The sequence below is a fragment of the Danio rerio genome, chromosome 10 (assembly GCF_049306965.1).
Source record: "Danio rerio strain Tuebingen ecotype United States chromosome 10, GRCz12tu, whole genome shotgun sequence".
Lineage (NCBI taxonomy): Eukaryota > Metazoa > Chordata > Actinopteri > Cypriniformes > Danionidae > Danio > Danio rerio.
The window spans coordinates 18,288,404-18,309,647 of record NC_133185.1 but is presented as its reverse complement, the minus strand read 5'-3'; the positions used below and the strand labels follow the sequence as shown (position 1 = coordinate 18,309,647).

At 36.3% G+C, this 21,244-nt stretch overlaps 1 protein-coding gene across 2 annotated transcripts; it reads left to right on the top strand.

The window, feature by feature from the left end:
• Positions 1–55: 55 nt before the first annotated feature.
• aldh7a1 (aldehyde dehydrogenase 7 family, member A1) lies at positions 56–21,244 on the top strand. 2 transcript variants are annotated; one of them, NM_212724.2, is made up of 18 exons: positions 56–291; positions 3,677–3,730; positions 3,831–3,896; positions 7,976–8,056; positions 8,135–8,258; positions 8,351–8,483; positions 8,581–8,625; positions 10,393–10,470; positions 10,634–10,731; positions 11,980–12,021; positions 12,541–12,635; positions 12,738–12,822; positions 15,884–15,990; positions 17,745–17,861; positions 17,948–18,045; positions 18,159–18,232; positions 20,818–20,893; positions 21,008–21,244. In NM_212724.2, exons 1-18 carry the CDS (start codon positions 97–99, stop codon positions 21,060–21,062), a joined length of 1,623 nt encoding a protein of 540 aa, NP_997889.2. In that variant the 5' UTR covers positions 56–96; the 3' UTR covers positions 21,063–21,244. The 2 variants fall into 2 exon arrangements, with proteins under 2 accessions (NP_997889.2, XP_073769628.1); XM_073913527.1 differs by having other exon boundaries at positions 75–291; positions 8,581–9,211; positions 10,009–10,470; positions 21,008–21,243.

The following is a 21,244-nucleotide window of genomic DNA, read 5'->3' as shown; positions in this document are numbered from 1 at the left end:
AGGGGTGAGTCGCAGTTTGACCAATAAGAATTCCCGTATACACGTGATCGCGGACGTACACGAGTGTAGCTCTTATCCACTGTTCCTCGGTTCATGATGCAGCGCGTGCTGACGCTGAGACTTGCGCGACTTTTTACTCAGAGGCATAAACTGTTGCCGAGTGTCCGAACCGCAGCACCGAATATGTCGACTCTGCTTATTAACCAACCAGAGTACAACTGGTTGAAAGAGTTAGGACTTAAAGAGGACAATGACGGTGTTTACAACGGTTCTTGGGGAGGACAGGGAGAGGTAAGAGGATCTCACATTCATGACCTGCTCTAAATATAGTAAAATCAAGCCAGTCTTCTTTCTTCCTGAAATACATTTTCAAATTCACTAGTAATAATTTGTGGGCAGGCAATTCATGAAAACCTAACCCATATGCATGCAAGTTATCGCAGCTGGAATGTGTCAGTGGTCAAGGCTATTGGTTGAAGTTTGTGAAGTTGGGTTACTACAGATTAACTCCTGTGAGGTTCAAAGGGTTGAAAAGAGCCGGGCTGTTCAGGCTGTTATTTGTAACATAAATGAAACATCAACTCAAGAGATTGATTTTAAAAGAAGTGAATGAAACATTTATTCTACCTTCAATATCCACCAGATCAAGAACTTGGTGTAATATAACACAGTGGTTTCCAAACTTTTTTTCTGTATGCACCCCTTTTTAATTTTTGACACCTGTCAAGCACCCATTTCTCCGGTTAAACTCCACATTTTTAACTACAATAACTAAATACACATATTTTTCTGTATTTGTGGTTTAAATAAAACTAATAAAACATGTGAATTTAATGGACAAGCTTTTATAAAGTTGACAATTTTCACAGCATCATTAAGTACAGACAGAAGTTCTGCATGTTTTTCATCCCTAGAGCTTCTTGGTGGATGCTGCAGTGTACCCAGAAAACAGATGGTGCAACTTTTCAAATGAAAGCTACTGCTCTTTTGTGCCTCCTTTTTTCTGCAGTTTCTCCAAATTTCCTTGAAAAAAAAACTTACAGGCATGTTTTGTAAGTGCTGGACCATATAAAAGGGCTTAAGACTGCTACATTTACATTTGCTATTAGCTAAAACCTCACCACAGACTACACACTGCGAATTTGATTTTTTTTGCATCTGCAATTCATGTTAACCCAAAACCAATGCAACTGTTGCTATGTTTGCCTTTCTTACTTGACATTTTTTCACTCTCTAGTGTTGGCTTAATTCTCTTCATCAGTACATCTCTGCTGGATTTTTCTGTTTCCGCCTCGTTCATAATCCTCCGAGTCCATATATTCAAGGCCGCTGCACATCTCCATAGAAGAGGCCGTTGTAGATGGTTCATCTCTTTTGTCACTTGACTTCTTTAAAGTGCCTGTTTTTAACCAGGTGTCCATTTCGATTAATAAAGTAAATGAAAAAAAAAATGACGAACATACTATCACTTAGTGCCTAATTTGAAAGGCTGGGGCTATTGTGACACAGACGTGAAACTGCGAGATGAGCAAGTATGCGTAGGTTGTAAATGACAATTTGTAATGTAATTTTTTTTCTCTCTCAGTGAATTTCTTTTCTCTCAAAATCTGACATGTAAAGTTTACCCAAGATAAATGCATAAAAATAATAAAAGATAACATTTTCCGCCATTACAAACATTTTCTAGCGCACCCCTGCTGGTCAGACTGACGTACCCCTAGGGGTGCATGCACCCTAGTTTGAGAGCCGCTGATATAGAACAATGTATTTTTAGTTTGTTTACTCCTTTTGAGACTGACAAACAGCTTATAGGACAATGTAAAGTGTCAGTGTACAAGTGGCCGTGGGTTTTGAGTCCTTATCAGTCTAATGGACTGGGAATTCTAAATTATTCTGGACTCAGGATGTTCTTCAATATATTGTGGGTGGTGTGCTTGATGATGTTGTAAGCCCGTTTTCTGCAGATATTTTTCACTGTAGATGTCCTGCATTGAAGAAAGGTTTTATACAAATATAATCTTTGTCTAAAATTTCACCCCATTTCTGCTGCTGTATACCTACATCTTTACAACTTTACAGTTGAACCAGAATTGGAATTTCTGTAATGCTTTTGTTTAATGATTTGAGTCTTTCTATGACTGTACTGCCATATCAAAAAATGTTTATTTTATTAAAGCATCAAGGATGAACAAACTCTAAATGTAACATTAAACACCAGATTGCAAAGAACAATTATAAAGAACAAACAGTACTTAGAGAGCATTACAGTTTTTTAGTTGACAACATTTAAAGAAAATGTTAGGGAAAATCTGTACAGTAAAGTTATTAGCCCTCTTGTGGAAAAAAATATTCTTTTTCAAATATTTTTCAAGTGCTGTTTATCTTTGAGAAGATTACTTTACTGACAAACCTGGCCCTCTTGACCACATCCTGGACAGACCATCAGCATTGGTATAGAAAGCTACGGCCCAATGTTTCACCTCGAAATAGAAGTCCTAGAGAGCGAGGAACCGCTGTGTGACCCTGCCATTTGTGTCCTTGGCTCGGGACATTTATTGCTGAGGCTCTTGATCTGTAACAAAGGAAAAACCTTCTTCCCAGCAGGTAATAGCGCAGCTCCAAGAATGCCCAATTGATGGCCAGAGCTTTCTTCTCTTCAGCTGCGTGCCTGGATACAGGTGGAGACAGCTTCTGGCTGATGTATACGACTGGGTGCTCCTCCCATAATCTGTGAGAGTACTGTACCCAGGCAGATGTCAGAAGCATCGGTCTGCAGGATAAAGGGGCAGCTGATATCTGGGGCATGAAGAACAGGGGAAGATGACAGCACCAGTTCCAATTCAATTTCACCTGCCGCCTTTTCTTGGTCAGGTCATTTTATTTGTCAGCGGGCTGGTTATAAAAAAAAATGGGTGTGAAGCACAGGCAATAGCCAGCTAACCCCAGAAAGGCTCAAGGCCTCGTTGCCTGCTGAACCGAGCTGTCACATCCTGGTGATCTTCTCATCAATAGCCAGCCAGCACACCTCAGGCAACCGGTAGGGATAGTGCTGCACGATTTTGTTAGGGAGCATCCTGATTTTGTGCTGTAATGGCATGGGTCCACCAAGACTGCTCCGTAAACACATCGTAGAACTGGCTGACTAAGGTGGCCAGTTCGCTCTTCTGACCTGCTGACAGCTGTTCTACAAGATAGACAGTGAGACTGGCATCATGAGAAAAAGCAGCAAGCTGGTTTAAGGCGACTGAGATGACTGATCTACCATGACAAGGACCTGTTCATGCCCTGGGTGAATTTCGACAGAGGCCCTACTAGGTACATCCTAAATTGCTGAAGGGCACCACAATGATCGGAAGAAAAATGAGCAGGCTGGGAGGAGGTTGAAGTGGTTATGTGTGCTGACAGATATCGCAGGCTTGACAATATCGCTTAACATCTGCCTTCAGTGGAAACAGTGGCTAATTCGCTGTGTAGTGTTAATGGCTCTCAAAAGTTCTGCCAACAGTGTTCAACTACAGTGACTGTTTTGGCTCGCGGGACTACTACCAGCAATTTTTCTTATACCGACTGTTTTCTGTAATTAGGAGATTATAAAAATCTTCTAAAACTGTTTTATTTTCTTGTTTGTGCAGGATGCTGATTAATTCATTATATATATATATATGTTTTTATACAGGTGGTCACTTCATATTGTCCAGCAAACAATGAGCCCATTGCCAGAGTGCGTCAGGTAAAAATTGTTTTTATTCAATGAAATGGAACCCAATAAATAAATGAACACAATTTAAAATGCATTAATCCATCTCTCAATAAATCTTATCTTTTAACAGGCAACCATAGCAGAATATGAGGAAACCATACAGAAAGCACTGGACGCATGGAAAGTGTGGGCAGATGTAAGCTTTCATATTATAATGTAGTGCATAAGGATGGGTTATATCAGCAACTTAATAATAACTTAATATATAATTAGAATGAGCAAATACTATATGCAAATTGTGGTTTATACTAAGCACATTAAATGTACAGTTGATGTCAGTTGTGCCGCTAGGGATTTTTCCCTTTTCTCCTTGTCTGGGCGCCAATGTGGAATCACAGAGGTGTCTTTAACCAGTACAGTCAAAGGATCAAAAGCCTGAGTATTGAGCTGGAGCAGCTCGTATATTTGAGGCTCTGCCTTTGCCACCATGTGATCATTTTTATATATTTTCTTAACCGGTCTTGCTGGCACAGCAACAATCCACTAGTGCTTTGGATCATTTCTGGCAGTCGTACAGAATTCACAGAACCACAGTTAAATATATAACTAGTGTTCACCTTTATTTGTTGACAAAAATGTAAAAAAAAAAAAAAATAAATAAATCTTGTTATCTTTTTGTCAATCAAAATTTTTTTAAGGGGTTCTTGGGTTCTTAATTTCTCCACAATCATAGAAGCATCAGCAATTTCAGCAGTATCTTATACAACGGGAAAAAACAGCATATGCACAGCTTTAATTAGCTTTTCTTTAGTTTTCATCTTCAAAGCCCTTGCATGGCTAATTCACTGAGATACAGTATTTGCTTTGCTTTTTCCAAACTTTTGTCCAAATCTTGTCCATTTTTCAATGGTTGAAAAATCTGACGCCTTCAGATACAGCTGATGAATGCGTGAAGAACAAATACTACTGAAACATAAATAGATCATTTCAATTTGTCAAATTAATTGCATAGAATGTTGTTCTATAGTTAGACAGGAAAGGACTGTATTATATGAGGCTTTTTTTACTTAGCTTTTCTCAAGGTGTGTCAGTCAAAACAATGTGTCAAATCAGCTTTATTTAAGGGAGTTTAATTTCTGTGTCAAGATGTACACAACACAGCTGCGCACAGGATGTGCAGGATACTTATTCTTCAGTGTAGTGTGTATCCATACTCAGAAATTAGATTTTAGGCAGAAAAAATACCATTTCAATTCTAAATTATTATTGCAATGACATTCACATTTATAAACAGAGTACAGTTTACACCATCACTGGTTAAATGTTAAATCAAATGAAGAAATCAAACACAAAGAATGAATGTGTATTGCTACCACAATCTACGTTACAATGCTACCACCTAGTGGTTATATTAAGCAACCTCGTTCACACACTAAACTGTAAATTAGATGAATTTAATATAAAAATAGATATGCTAAATAAATAATGGCTTTGTTTCTAATTAGACAGTAAGATATAGGAGAATGCAAAAATAACAAACTACCACAGCCTATGCAAATGTACGCATACACATATTCACATACTGTATACTGTACACATACTGTACTCACATGAATATTAAATCATTTGAGGACAGAACAATATGCACCTCTATAAAGAACAGTTTGACTGGAAGTTATTTAATTAATAATTATTAATTAACTGGATTGTAATATTTATGCTTTGTTTATTCTCCACCAATAAACAGTGTAGCAGATTAATAGTACTGTAAATTAACTTTTCACAAATATCCATATTAATAATTTGTAACAAGTTCTCGCATATCTACACCATTATTACTGTAATAAATTAGCTCAAGGTTATTCTTCCTGCGCCTTTTCCACCTTTATAATGTTGCGAGTTATGATTTAGATTACAGTGCTCTCGTATCTTCTGCACCATCATATATATAGTGGATTAGCTTAACGGGAGGGAGATTTATTTGAACGGGGCTTCAAATGAATCGACTCTTTAGATCCGAACAAACAAATCGTCCAGCGATGCCATCAAAATAAAAACCCATTAAGTTTGAGCAGGGTAACAAGATCGAAGTTTAAGACATTAGATTCATAAATGGACACAGGCACCTTTCTTTATACAAATTTAAACTTTATTGACTAATCTAACAGAAACTAACCCCTAAACCAAACACACATTCACACAAGTGTAGAGGAGAATAAAGAAGGTAAAGTAAGAGGTTGAGAGGATGTAATGATGGGAAAACCTCAGAGTTTTTAAGAGCAAACCAAGCAAACCAAACATAATCAAATTCACCCTTCTATTGTCTCTTTAAGGTTGAATTTAGTTCACACCAGTTTAGATGTTGGAAGAAAGTGGATACTTGCGGTCTCTCTATGTAATGTAAAGAAGCTCGCGTTGTTGAGCATGTGGTTCGGCTGGTTGTTCCTTATACCTCGCGAGGCTTGAAGTGGGGTGGAGTCGGTAGTTTCAAGTTGAAGCAGCAAAGAGGCTAGTCGTGAGGACTATTGGTTTGCAATGCACTAAACTTAACTAGACTCTAGATGGAAAATAAAGAAAAGAAGGTATCGGGGATGTGAAATGTCCGAGCTGTGCGATTAACCCTTTCCGTCTGGGTCTCCGCCTGCTTTCTTGGAGGTTTCTCTGCTTAGGTCTCGTTCTTAGGTCGTTGCAGTTGAAAAGATTTCAGAAAAAAAAATGTTGCGGGTTTAGAGCATGGTTCAAGAGAGTTGTGGTTAAAAGAAAGTTGCGGTTCAAAGTAAGTTTCAGAGCAGAGAACTGGGTTCAAGAGCAGCTTCAGAGCAAGAGCGACAGGCGTAGCTTTGGTCCCAAGCTTTATAGGGCGGGTTCGGATCCACCCTCCATGAAAAGTTGACCAAATAGAAACTAACCTCCTTGAATCATGGGTTTATGGCTCTTTGTTCAAGGCAGAGGAATTTGCATAGGCAAATTTTATGCAAATTGAGGCAGAAATGTTCAAGTCTTTTAAAATGTTAACATGTTGCACTTGTATTAACATAAAATGTCAACAATCAATTAGTACAGCAAGTAAGCTTTACGACAAAACTAAATATGAACCCTTTATGCGCTAGTTCGCTAGAGTTTTACATTTTATGCAGAGGTCTTAAAACCAAAATATCGATACAGGAGCAAGGGAAATGTTGCAAAATACATGATTACACATAAAAAGAGAGTAAAGTTTACATAAAACATCAGTCTTAAGCAAGGAGCTTAAAGAAGTCCTGAACCGTTCTTTGTTCAGTGCTGCATGGCACATTCCTTTTGGGTCGTAAATACCTTGGAATCAGGTTTTGAGTCTTCCCTTGGCTCAGTTGTTGAATAAAAAGCTAAATAATTTTGTGTCTGGTTGGCCATATTTGTTACAGGATAAACAAATAACTTGCACACCTGAACGCTGTAGTCACTCTTGTTTTTTTTTATTTTGAGAAAATCATGCTACATATTAAAACTTTCCAGTGACGACTTATGTTGTCAGCTTTTACTTACTTGAACAAGAAGGAAGCATGTAAAAAGCTTACACATATAGTAATGGTTTGTTGAATCACCTTTAGCTTTATTTTTATTAACAGCACATATTTGCTGTGGCACCTAACCAACTTAGCAGCATCCCCAGATCATAGCACTGTCCTAACAGGCTTGTATAATATACTAATTTTTATGCTCTCTAGCAAACGAAGCTTTGCTTTTTGATTGGCCTCACCTATAAGTGTGTAACGGAATGAAATGTCTGTCATTTATTTCATTATTTCATTGATAACAAAAAGTTGACACACATTTCATTTCATTACTTCAAGTAAAATAATGAAAAGTTACAAGTGTTTTTCTAAGGCTACACAGCTGTTTAGTCCCAGTCCCTTGGGTTCCCATTTCATTGTGTGTAGAAATACTTCTACGTTCACTATTAAAGATGGCTGTAAAGCTTCTTTTTTATCATTCATTCTGGTTCATTCTGCTGTGGTGACCCCTGAAAAATCAGGGACTAATCTGAAGGAAAATTAATGTATGAAACTAATTAACATTTGCTCTATGTTTTGTTTTGACATGATTGTTAAAAAAGACAAGAAGATACTCTGTGTCAGTTAGGATTCTGTTACTTTCTGAAACATAATCATCTATGCAGTAATTACCTAATGGAGGCTCTTACCTATTTGCTTAGTTAAATTCAGGTGGTTACATTCTTTTTTTTGGACTGTGTATATGCAAAAACAATGCTGACTAATGCTATGTGTTATTTAGGTACCTGCTCCAAAGAGAGGGGAAATTGTTCGACAGATTGGAGAGGCTTTAAGGAGGAAGATCAAAGCTCTCGGCAGCTTAGTAAGTTTGCATTACAGTAATTGTATTCACAGGATTGAGGAAAAGTGCAGAAGTTTTACAGGAGTTTGCTATGCGTAGGTGTCTCTAGAGATGGGCAAGATCTATGTGGAGGGTGTTGGTGAGGTGCAGGAGTATGTGGATGTGTGTGACTATGCTGTAGGACTGTCCCGTATGATTGGAGGTCCCATTTTGCCATCTGAAAGTGAGCGTACTTTGTTACACTTTCAGAAAAATATGACTGTGGTTGTATTGAGACAAACTTGGAAACTGAGTGTTGTTTACCTGTGATCTAAGGGCCAGGTCATGTGCTGATCGAGCAGTGGAATCCTGTTGGCTTGGTAGGAATCATCACAGCCTTTAACTTTCCTGTGGCTGTATATGGCTGGAACAATGCCATTGCTCTCATCTGTGGAAATGCCTGTCTTTGGTTAGACTTGACTTTTCTCATCGAGCATCAGCTGCATCCAGGATGAGTATTAATGGCATTTGACGTGCAGTTAATAATTTTGCCATTTTCTTGACAGGAAAGGAGCTCCGACCACACCCCTTACAAGTGTTGCGGTTACCAAGTACGTTCTTTCATAAATTACATGTATTCTCACTTTATTCTTTAAAATTTAAGACAAATATTATGTAAAAATTACATCACAAACTACTTAATTATTCTAAGTTATTTTTTACGTCCATCATTCTGCATAAACAAGCTAGCTAAATAACTTGGACTCAAAATAATCTTCCATCATGTTAATTTATTTGAGAAGTAACTTTGTATTGTAGGAGCTCCTGTTGAGTTCTGACAAAGCCCCACACATTAATAGTCTTTTCTGATCCTTCCTTTAACAAACGGCCGAAGAATCTCCTGTTGTAAGTGTGTTGATTCACAAGGCTGGGGCTATAATGCTGAGGTATTACTGCAAAAATAAACCTCAACCACTGACTCTTCACAGTTTCATCTTTGGGTAGAGAAAATAACACTAACTTTGCCCTTACACTTCCAATTATATCCAGCTAAGCACAGCGTATACACGACTTGATTCAACCGGGGTCTGCTACAGTGTTTGTCTTCCTATTTTTCTTTGCTACTGTGATTGTGGGCGGGGCCACAGGTTTCAATTTTCCCAGGTTTGTGCACGCAAGAATTGAGCGGGGCTTATGGCGAGTTCAGACTGCATGATTTTCAAAGTAGTCGTGTCACAGACGTTTTCACACTGCTTGACTATCTGGGCTTGCGTTTCGTCGCTGCTTTGTTTACACTGCAAGATGGTTCGGCGACATGGACATTCACATTGCATGACTTTACTATAGGGAGAATCGCCGACAACTTCGTCCAAACTACGTCTCACAGCCAAAAACATGTAGTATATCTTTTGTTATTAACTACATAATGAGAAAGAAGCCTTTAATGGGGTAGAACATGTACATGTTTGCTCACCTGGGTTTAAAGGGAATTAGCCATTTCTCCTCAACGTTGATAATAAACTAATTTCTTTCTGTATGAAATATCAAACAGACACGGTTGCTCCTAAGTCCTGTCAAAACTTCACTAGTTTTCCCTCCATTTCGTGGGTCCAAATAAACCGAAAAAGAGCGCTTTTAACTTCTCCCCCAGCCTACCGCTGGCCTGCAGCAGGTATACACACACGCACACACAAGTGAAAGCTGCTCTCTCATTGGCTGTAGGCGATCGCTGATGTTATTTTCAGTCAAACTCAATTCACACGGCATGATTTGAATCGCCGACAGCTCCAGATATTTAGCATGCCAACTATCTCACAGGCGACTCATCGGCGATTCTCTCAGATCGCATCTTTGATCGTTCATACTGTGTGATTGTCACTCACGTGCACGAGCAGCGATTTGCCTGTGATTTCAGGCATTTGTCGGCGATTTCTCAAAACCTGTCGGCAAACCAAAATCGGGGCTAAAATCACGCAGTCTGAACTAGGCATTAGTTTCTTATTGCATCATGCCAAAACGGCTAAAGATTCATTATCAAGACGATTCCTTTGAAGCACTATTAGTCGACTCTTTTATAAATTAATTAATAGTTTTCAATACTGTGCACTTTCAGATTTAAGCCCTAGCTGGATACTTCACTTCACTTAGAGCTGTGTTACATACTACATGGAAGGGCATTAAAAAAAACATAATAGGGGCTCTTTAAGTATTGTAGAATGCATTTAAAAAAAACTTTTGTCTGAGAATTTATGTATCTACTTTTATTTATTAATCGCTCAAAATGATCTATAGCTAAGCTGGTGTGTTTTTGACTTTTAGGTTTGTATTGTTTTCTGTTATATACTTGACCTTTTTAAATCTCTCATATTCTATTGTAGGATTGTAGCTGAAGTTTTGGAGCAGAATCATCTTCCTGGTGCAATCTGTTCTATGACATGTGGTGGCGCTGACATTGGGTATTTGACAAATATATGAAATTGAGCACTAAAGCATTTGTAGTCTTATGAGTGTTAGTACTCTTTTTGGCAGTTCACAGGTGCATTATAAACGTTTAGACTGCCACCTACTAAACTTGTACTGTACAGAGAAAATTGTTTAGTTGGTTATGCGTGTTTGCAGCATGGCCATGGCTAAAGACGAGCGAGTGGGTCTTCTGTCCTTCACGGGTAGCACTCATGTGGGCAAACAAGTGGCAATGATGGTACAAGAACGGTTTGGTGAGTTTTATGCATTACAATAGAATTTAATCGCAGTCTGTCATAATGTTTTGATGGCAAACCCAAATCCTCTTTATTGACTGAAAATGAAACAGCATCTTTATATTAGCATTGCTACAATATGTCTCATGCTACCAAACCCACTAAGTTAACACAATAGTGAGTATATATTAAGATATTACCTGCTTTGATATTATTGCATGTGCTGATTTAGTGTATTTTTGATATTTACACAAAAATGACAAAATCATTAGTTATTAGTTTTTATAGCTCAAATTGAAAATGCATAGAGTGAGAACTAAAAACAACACATGTTAGATATTTTTGCTTGCTGCATGTGTGTTCTGTGCACCTTGCATTGTAGAGAGCTGTGAATTAAAAGCTTCTGTCACCGTCAAAACAAACAATCACTTTTAATCATAAGCCTGTCTCACTGCAGGCATTCTCCCGTTGAAACACAAAGTATGATTGTACTGATTCATGTAATTTCCTGTTGTCACACAAAACTGCACACAATACCAACACAAAATTGAACCGTTTTTACCAACACAAAATTTACATTTAATTTATGATTTTATTCTCAAGCCAAGTTAATTTAATTTATTTTACAATTTAAATAGTTTAAGGGCACCACTTTACCCCTTTTATAAGATGTAAGATTTGGTGTTTCCAGTTGTGTCTGTATAGTTTTAGCCTAAAAGACTCATCACATTATTTATTATAAAATGCAGAATATGCCCATTTTGAAGTTTGAGGACAGTGTAGCTGTTTTGGTAGCCTGTGGCTTAAAATGCATCTGAGCTTGTTCTCTCTGCCCACCGTCCCATGTGCCTGTCTGCTTTTCTGTGTCAAATAAACAGCAGTCAGTGATTGAGCCAGACACAGATAAAGCTGAAATACAGCTGATTAGTCAAAAATCCAATGTAAGTTTATTTGATGTCTTTGTGTAGTCTATTTAACCTTTTCTAAAACGATGTGTCACACACAAATGCCATTTGCAGTATCGATATGTGCGTGTTTACTGACACCATTTTAGAGATTAAGAATTACATAATTATTGTATAATTACATATCACTTAAACATCCTCACCAATTAATGCACAGACTCACACAGTCTGTTTGAAACAAACAGCTAAGATAAATAAATGAATTCAACTAACTATTTGGCGTCAAGACATCTTTAGAATATGTTTTAGTTTCTGCTTTGACATGATGTGATTCTTGGAGTGAATATTTTGATTTTTACAGGTCGTCAGCTACTGGAGTTAGGAGGAAATAACGCCATCATAGGTTTGTTGCAAATATTTTTCATCATTTATAATTTAGTGAATTTTGGTGAACATCACGTATTTTCCTCATTAACACAAAAACAATTACATGGACAAAGCCAAGTAACCAGCATAGAGACCTCATAAGAACTGAACTCCAGGTGATTGGTACTCCAGCCAGAATTTCAAGCATTCTAGATGTTTTTTTCTGTTCAGAGAGAAATAAATTAGTTAAAACAAATCTTGCTCAAATAATTTATTGTTTGTGTAGTTCAATGAAAGAACAACCTAGTTGCTATTCATTGAGTTTTACTCAATATATATATATATATTTTTTTATTTACAAATCTGTTTTATTTAGTAGAAATAACATGTCCCACCTGGTAAATTGTTATGACTCAGAGCATTTCATCAAATCAGTTTTGGAATTTCAAATACTTAAATATGTGTTTATGAAATAGACAAAGAAAACTAAGTAGGGTGACTACCTATTTATTTGTCTGCTAGTATAGTAAAGTAATTGCACAATATTTTGTTCCAGTATTTGAGGATGCTGATCTTAGCTTGGTTGTACCGTCTGCTGTCTTTGCATCTGTGGGAACGGCTGGTCAGCGATGTACTACTACCAGACGACTGGTTAGTATATTGTACTAAGCATAATCATATTAACCAAACCCATTACTCCTCCTTTGCATTAATCTGTCTGCCTGATGTTGCTCTGTTGTACTTCTGAATTAGATGCTGCATGAAAGCATACATGATGAGGTTGTGGAGAGAATCGCTAAAGCTTACAAGCAGATTCGCATTGGTGACCCCTGGGACCGTAAGTTCAGTACAGAATTATGGGTGGCATTTGTATTTGGCATATATTTTTAGTTACAGTATTGTTCAATATAATAGCAGTACAACGTGACTAACCCATATAATCCAGGTTTTTAGTATATTTTCTTTATTGATACATGGCAAACAAGTTACCAGCAGGTGCAGTAGATTATTAAAAAACAAACAAGACCCAGCATTCATGACATGCAAGATTTTAAGGCCGTGCAATTGGTCAATTAGTTGAAAGGGGTGTGTTAAAAAAGAAGCAGTGTGGCATTCAATCAGCGGGGTCATCAATTTTGTAAAAAAAAAAAAAAAAAAAAAGGGGGGGTGAATCAGGTGGCCCCTTTTAAGGATGAAGCCTGGACTTGTTAAACGTGCATTTGAAAGCCTGAAGCTGGATTTATACTTTCGCCGCATCGCACACCTCCGCTGACTGCGCACACACCTCACGAAACGGACAAGGCTTTTATGGTTGCCACGCTCACTGTTGTGATGTTCTTTATAAACGACAGGGGGTGGTCAAAAGAAACTGACTGTAAAATAAGACGGATGAACAAAGTGGTAGGAAATTTCTGGAAGTTCATCATATATGATTACTATCAATCACCATTTTTAAACTAATTGTTTTTATTATTTTTATAAATTATTTTAATTATTATAAAGATTTGTATGACCATTCAAGAATTTTTTTTTTTTTTTTTATCAAACTTTGATGCCTCACTTGCTTTTGTTCATATCTCGGACAGTTGTACCTAACATAATTAAAATATTAATGATAAGAGAACATGAGTTGCTCTTGAAATGTATTTTTATTATGTCAAGAATAAAAGCAAAGAAAAAATACACTTACTAAAAAAATAAAGATTTATTTTTATTTAGCCCGCTTCACAACTCACACATTACTGGCGTTTCTTTCTTTTACTTATTCTAAAAAAGCTATAATGGTCCAACATTCCTGAAAATGTTCTCCAATAAAGCCCAGAAAAACAGAGCATCAGTATGTTGTAAACCGATAGGTTTAAATATTCCTTTCCAGTTATTATAGAAATATTTTGTTCCTTGATTTATAGTTTTGTAACTATTCAATTGTTTTAAATTCAAAATTTTAATATTTACATCAGTGTCAAACCTATAAATGGTGGAAACATATTTCTGTAATTGTGTACCTGGGTCTCCACTTTTGCCATGTCCACTTTTGGTTTTAACAATTGTATGCCTCAGGTTTTACCAGACCTTTTTACAAAAACTTTCCTCCTTTCCCGCGGCTGTTGCAATTTCTAGCCAAGAATTATTGGTCATCTGGCTTACGGATCATAAAGATGTCTGTACAGTTGTACCTGTTTCAGACAAAATCTCTTCAAAGTGATTCATATTAAACTTAAGCCGCCGAAATCATGTCGCTCATTCCCTAAATTCCGTAATGACTTCACATTCGCCACGTGCACTCAAGCGTACTTGCAGACATGTCGAGTATAAACCATGGGTCGTTCAAGACATTGTTCGAAAAATCTGTGTACTTTGATTAAAAAGTTGATTGGAGAGGGGAAAACTTATAAAGGGGTGCAAAAAATGAGCCAGTGATCACCTCCAGGATGATAAAAGACTTTCTGTACTTTGACAGTTAGAAACGTCTTTGTGAAGCTAATCTATTTTCAAGAATCATCTGCAAGTTCCTCTGTTTAAAAAAAAAGGCATGTACAGAAGAGGTTACAATTTGCAGAAGAACACATCAACTGGCCTAAAGAGAAACGGAGAAACATTTTGTGGACTGATGAGGGTAAAATTGTCCTTTATTGAGCCCAGGGGCCACAGACAATTTGTGAGTCGACCACCAAAATCTGAATTTAAGCCATAGTACACAGTGAAACAGTGAAGCATGGTGGTGCAAGCATCATGCTATGGGCATGTATCTCCTACTATAGTGTTGGGCCTATAGTGTATCGCATTCCAGGGATCATGGATTTAGTTTAGATATGCCAAAATACTTGAAGAGGACATGCTCTTAAAATGGTTGTTTCAACAAGACAGTGATCCCAAACACACTAGTAAACGAGCAAAGTCTTGGTTCCAAACTAACAAAATTGTTGTTATGGAGTGGCTATCCCAATCTCCAGACTGTAATCTAATGGAGAACCTGTGGGGTGACATCAAAAATGCTGTTTCTGAAGCAAAACCAACAAATTTAAATGAATTGTAGAGTGCTGTTAAAGAATCGTGGAGTGGAATAACAGCTGAAAGGTGCCACAAGTGGGTTGACTCCATTCCACACAGATGTGAAGCAGTTATAAAAAGTGTGGTCATACAACTTATTATTAGTTTAGTGATTCACAAGATTGCAAAATCCTAAAGACACTAATATTTGTACAATTTTACAATGCTATTTTTTGTAAACACAACACTTTCAACTAATTGCCCAATTGCACATCCTTAAGAGCTTGCATATCATGAATGCTGGGTCCTGTTTGTTTTCTGATAATCTACTGCACCTACTGGTAACTTGTTTGCCATGTATCAATAGAAAAAAAAAAAACAATCCTAAAAACCTGGATTATTCTGGCTAGTCACGTTGTATTGCTATTATTTTGAACAATACTGTATATAACCTTTTCCCAATAAAAGTCAAATATATTTTTCCTAATTCGTGTAATTTTAATATTATTACATTTTAATTACAAATGATGGTTCCTGAAGCTGTGCTGTAGTCAGATTTCACATTTAGAAAAGCTTTAGGTTATGATTTGGTATGCATGCACATTTTAACAAATGTAAAGGCCTTCCTGGTTTCTGTATGTATGCTATATAATATATTAGGTTTGACACGTGTTAAAATGCTTTTTAAATGCTTATTTTGGTTTACTTGTTGTGTTTTAGTGTATATAATTCAAGATGTTTTTTTTATATGATAAATCTCAACCATTTAAATAAATATTCATTTATTTAATATGTGATTTTTAAATGAGCAGCTGTTGCCTGAATGCTCAGTTAGTGAATGATATCAAATGTTTTATATGACCATTTCAAATCTGGATGTGCATTAATTCTTTTGCATTTTATAACAGCAAACACTCTTTATGGACCTCTGCACACCAAACAGGCTGTTCAGCAGTATCTGGCAGCCATAGAGCAGGCAAAACAGCAGGGTGGGACTCTTGTGTGTGGAGGAAAGGTATTGCTTTTCATCTCTCAGAATGGCAGCAGTGTGATTACAGCAGAAATATAGTTACACTTACTACCCTACATTTATGATCATGATGTTCCTCAAGGTCTGTGGTTTTTAATAAAGATGTGGAAGAAAGTTCGTAATTTAGCCCTTTAATGATATTTATATTTAATGACATTCAGTCGTTTTTTTAAGGTCTTTAGCAAAAGTTGTTTTCCAGAATAACAAAGTTTGTTTATCCCCTCCTTGGGAAAATTACAAAAAGCATGTTGTCCTTAAAAAGCACTGCTGGAAGGTAAAACTACATGAGGAGCCGTTACAGCTTTACTCACAGGGTTCTTATGGGTCAGGGACCCATAAGAAAGTCAAAGAATTTAAATAATTTTTGTCGAGGTCATGGAGTACCAGAGATTTTTGATTATAACTTAAAATTTAGATATCTATCTGTCTGTCTGTCTGTCTGTCTGTCTATCTATCTAATCACCTTGAAATTATGAGGTTCTATCTGCGTTCTGAATGATTTTGAGATAATGAGCTTTAAAGTTTTTGCATTCCATAGCAAACAGTGGTTGTGTATATGTTATAATTCTAAGGTGATTTTATATATATATATATATATATATATATATATATATATATATATATATATATATATATATATATATATATATATATATATATATATATATATATATATATATATACCTTTTTACCCAGCTGTTGTGATTAGGCTATGTTTCAGCTCTGTTTTATTCCTTTCATGCTCATCCACTTGCAGCCATTCAAGTCCAGTGTAGTCATCAGACTGTACCTGTTAACTTAGCTACTAATTTTAACAGGATAGTATAAATTCTTTCTGCAGGTATGCAAACAATCTCAAATTGAGGTAAATTATGTTGTTTTCATATTGGCTATTTATTCAAGCTAAAAAAAAACATATTATTATATTATTATAAATACATGAGCACAAAGCAGCCTTCTTTAAGTTCATTAGATATTAAGATTTTTAGTCATGGAAAAGTCAAGGAATTTGGTATTTAGCTCAAAGGGGGAACCCTGAACTCAACCATTCACAAAGTGAACCCCCTGCACAAATTTGTGTGTGTATTTGCTGATCTGCATATCAAATTCTGAGAGCATTTAAACAAATATACTTATATAAATAATATCTTAGAATCAAACAATATATTATAGAATAAATATTTATAGAAATAGTAAGGTAATATATTTAAACCCATGCAAATTCTAGCAAAATTTATTTTTGGTTTCTCTTAATCCCCCCCTGGATTAGTTCCAGGCTTTAGTGCTGGCTAATCTAATGTAAATGCACAAGTACAGCATACATGACTATTAATATGTATATGAATTTTTTAAATTCTGTTTGTAATTGTTACAGCAGCTTAACGGATCAAGTTTTAAAATGAAACTGCTTCAAACTTATGATTCAGTGATTGAAGTACAGTTCACAAGACACATTAGAAAATATTAAAGAGTTTTAATTTGTGCACTTTGCATGATTAAATTTTAATAAATGAAGTGTGTAGAACATTAATTAATCGCTAGAAAGTAGTTCATAGTTAATTAGAAAAAAGTAATATTTAAAATGTTATTTGACACATAAATTGCATTGCTGTAAAGTTGACTGTTCTCCCAGTTTAACAACTTATACTTTTATTTCTTTGGGAAGAAGTGTCATGCAAATTTTAACATCATGGTCTGGATGAGGCATTTATTTTGAGCTCTGAAATTTTATTTGACAGATCATGGATCGGCCGGGTAACTATGTGGAACCCACTATTATCACTGGACTACCGCACAATGCTTCTATAGTTCACACTGAGACCTTTGTGCCCATCCTTTATGTGCTGAAATTTAAGGTGGGCTTCTTTACTATGTTGTATTTTGCTAACTTTATCAAATGATTAGTATTTTGCTTGAAATAGTGTTTTCTCTCTGGGTTCAGACAGAGGAAGAGGCATTTTCCTGGAATAACGAAGTTAAACAAGGGCTCTCCAGCAGTATCTTTACTAAAGACATGGGAAGAGTGTTCCGCTGGTTAGGGTATGTGTGCAAAGGCACTTTCTGGATTTGAAGTCACTTGACACAGGTCTTGCTTGATAAACCAAATTGTTTTACTATTGAAAACTCTTTAGTAACACTTATCTGTTGTATAGTCCTAAAGGCTCCGACTGTGGCATTGTGAACGTTAACATTCCTACTAGCGGTGCTGAGATTGGAGGAGCGTTTGGTGCGTATATTATACACCACACCATTCTAAAATTAACTAACTAAACTTACATTGAACTTTTTTCAGTGATAAGCCTTATTGTTGCTAGTCCTAAAGCCACCTTCAATAATTGGTAACTTCCACCAATTGGAAATATGCTTTTCAGCAATTATGACTTTTTAGTTGCAAAACGCATTGAAATACTAAATGATCTTTAGATGAAGCTTTACAGAAGTTACCAAAAATTTTGTTGAACATTCTTTTTATAGATTTGTGTATTTAAGTTAAAATACCTGGGGCCTGTTTCAGTAAGAAGGTTCAACCTACTTGAAGTTTAAACTTGAACTCAGAGTTTTTAATCTCTCGGTAAGTCAACTCAGAGTTTCCAGTTTCAGCACAGCTAATCTGAGTTTGGTCAATCAACTTTGAGTAGACTAACTCAGAGTTAAGCGCGCACACCACAACTATAAAAAGGCATTATCAATGGAGCACAAATATTACGAGTCACCATGGCAACATCTGAAAAAAAAGAGATCAGCATTTCTTTCTCCAGCTGAACTTGATGTGCTCATGCTAAGTTATAGCAAATATGAGCATATATTTAAAAAAGCTACACTACCGCATCAATGAAAGAGACAGTTAGCGTGGGAAACAGCTGCTCAAGTTAATGCATAACTAAAATAAGTAATGTAAAATGTGACATTTGTTGACTTTTCACTTGAAAAAGAGGAAATTAGCCGTAATTTTGAAGTTATTTCAGATCTAATTGCACTAAAACACATCAAATAGGCTACTACATATTTTCAACAACTAACTTGACAAAACAAGAATGCAGAGAACCTTAGCTTAATGTTCAGTGGAAATGTTTAATTTAAGGTTCTTCATTTTACACACGTTGATCAACTTTAGAAATTTTGTGCTAAACTGAGTTTATAATAGATGTAAAAGTGCACTTGTTTGTCTGCCTTTATTATTGATTAAGTGGTAGAGGTTAATGTGACGTTTAAAATGTAAGCAGAACTAAAAAATAGTTTTTAGAATGTGTAATAATCCAATGTTTCCTAGAGATGGGTTGTAGCTGTAAGGGCATCCGCTGCGTAAAAACTTGCTGGATAAGTTGGCCGTTGATTCTACTGTGGCGACTGCGGATTAATAAAGGGACTAAGCCGACAAGAAAATGAATGAATGAATAATAATCCCATTAATCTAGTTACAGTATATGTCCCTGTCGAAGGTCTTATATTTATTTATTATTAAATGGACTAGCCATTATCCTACGTGACTTTATTATTTGTGTGACTGAAATGTAGGCATTAGCTATGTTTCCATCCAAAAATGCTAATTAAATTTATGTGCAAAACTGGAATATTGCATAATAGACATGCGAATAAAGCAGCATTTCCATCAAACGAGTCAAAGAGAACCAAATCGTCACTTCAGTTTAACTGGCACTAAATATCAAGAGTAAAACCAGAATTTTCTGTGGTAGGAGAAGTTATGGTAATCTTTTTTTATTTAATAAATGACTTTTACCTCAGAAGACGATGCCAACACACAATGAACATGGAGTGCATGGTGGCACTTGGAGCCATCAGACGTGGAGAACAAACGCTCTTGACGCACTCCAGACGCTCTAGAGGTCATTAATAATATAGCAACATTAATACTAAAATAGTTAAGGCGTTTAGAAAGTCCAAAACAACATTTCAGATGGTTTACAGTGTGCTCAGCCTGCTGGTTTGTCCATTAACACACATTTTCATCATCATATGATCTCTTAAAACAAACATTTTTTAATACACATACTGGAATTTGATCAGTAAAAGTGTTTCCATCATAGATTATGCACATCTTTTCTTATAGAATAAAAAGTTTATCCTACTCCATTTTTTTGTGCCTATTTTCAAAAGTTATGTGCGTCTCGACATTTCAATCAACCGATTTAAAAAAAAAAAAGATTTTTTTAATGCTCATATCCAAAGTGCACATATAAATATGTGGGTGAAATACCGCTTTATCGTTAAAAAAGGGGAGGAGACTGAGAGAAACTCAAGTTTAGAGAATAAAACCTGCTCCTGACCAGGTTAGAGTAACCATGGTTAAAGTTAACTCTCTTTCAGAAACAGGCTTGACTTACTCTGCTTTCTCGAGTTTGACAAACCTGCCATTTTGAATCGGAAAAACCAGAGTTTCTCTCATTTCAGGGATAATATACTTAGTTGTCACTTAATCTCCTTTCTGAAACGAGGCCCTGTGGTAATGTGTTTATAGGCTTCCCACTTGAGGGTAAAACTTTAAAGTTCATTTATACAAATTTGTACAAAGGGCTTATGTAGCAAGTGATATTAAAAGACCAAATTCAATACACCCTTTAGTGATGGTGTAATGTTTTAAGCATTGAGTTCTCATACATCACACGATCAGGACAAAGATTTGTTGATCAATATCTGCTCACACTGTAGTGTAACCACTTTTAACCGAAGGAATGACATTCAGGTATACATTTCATCACGTTGATTCCCCTCGCCCGCACACCCCCATGTTCTTGCTGGAGGCTATACATTCTTTATGAAAATCATCAACTTTTCTTGCGTGTGTTTGGACAGGAGGTGAGAAACACACAGGAGGTGGGCGCGAGTCGGGCAGCGATTCTTGGAAGCAGTACATGAGAAGGTCCACATGGTAAGTGCAAGTCTACATTGCTATCAAACTGTACAGCATGCTTTAAATAACAATATAGTTTATCACAAAACAACAGATGTATCGACTTCCCGTGTTCTTGCTCTCTTTTTGCAGCACCATCAACTACAGCAAAGATCTGCCATTGGCCCAGGGGATCAAGTTTGAATGAATCATGATGTTGCCTAGTTAGTGGTGTAAAATAGCATTCATGATAGACACAACCCTGTGTTCATGTTTGTTTCATATAAATCTGTTTGTACTCCCACAGTCCACTGATCATTGCAACCCTTGTTTTGTAGCACTTAATGCTTGAAGATTTGATGATGTTAATTAAACTATGAATTAATTAAG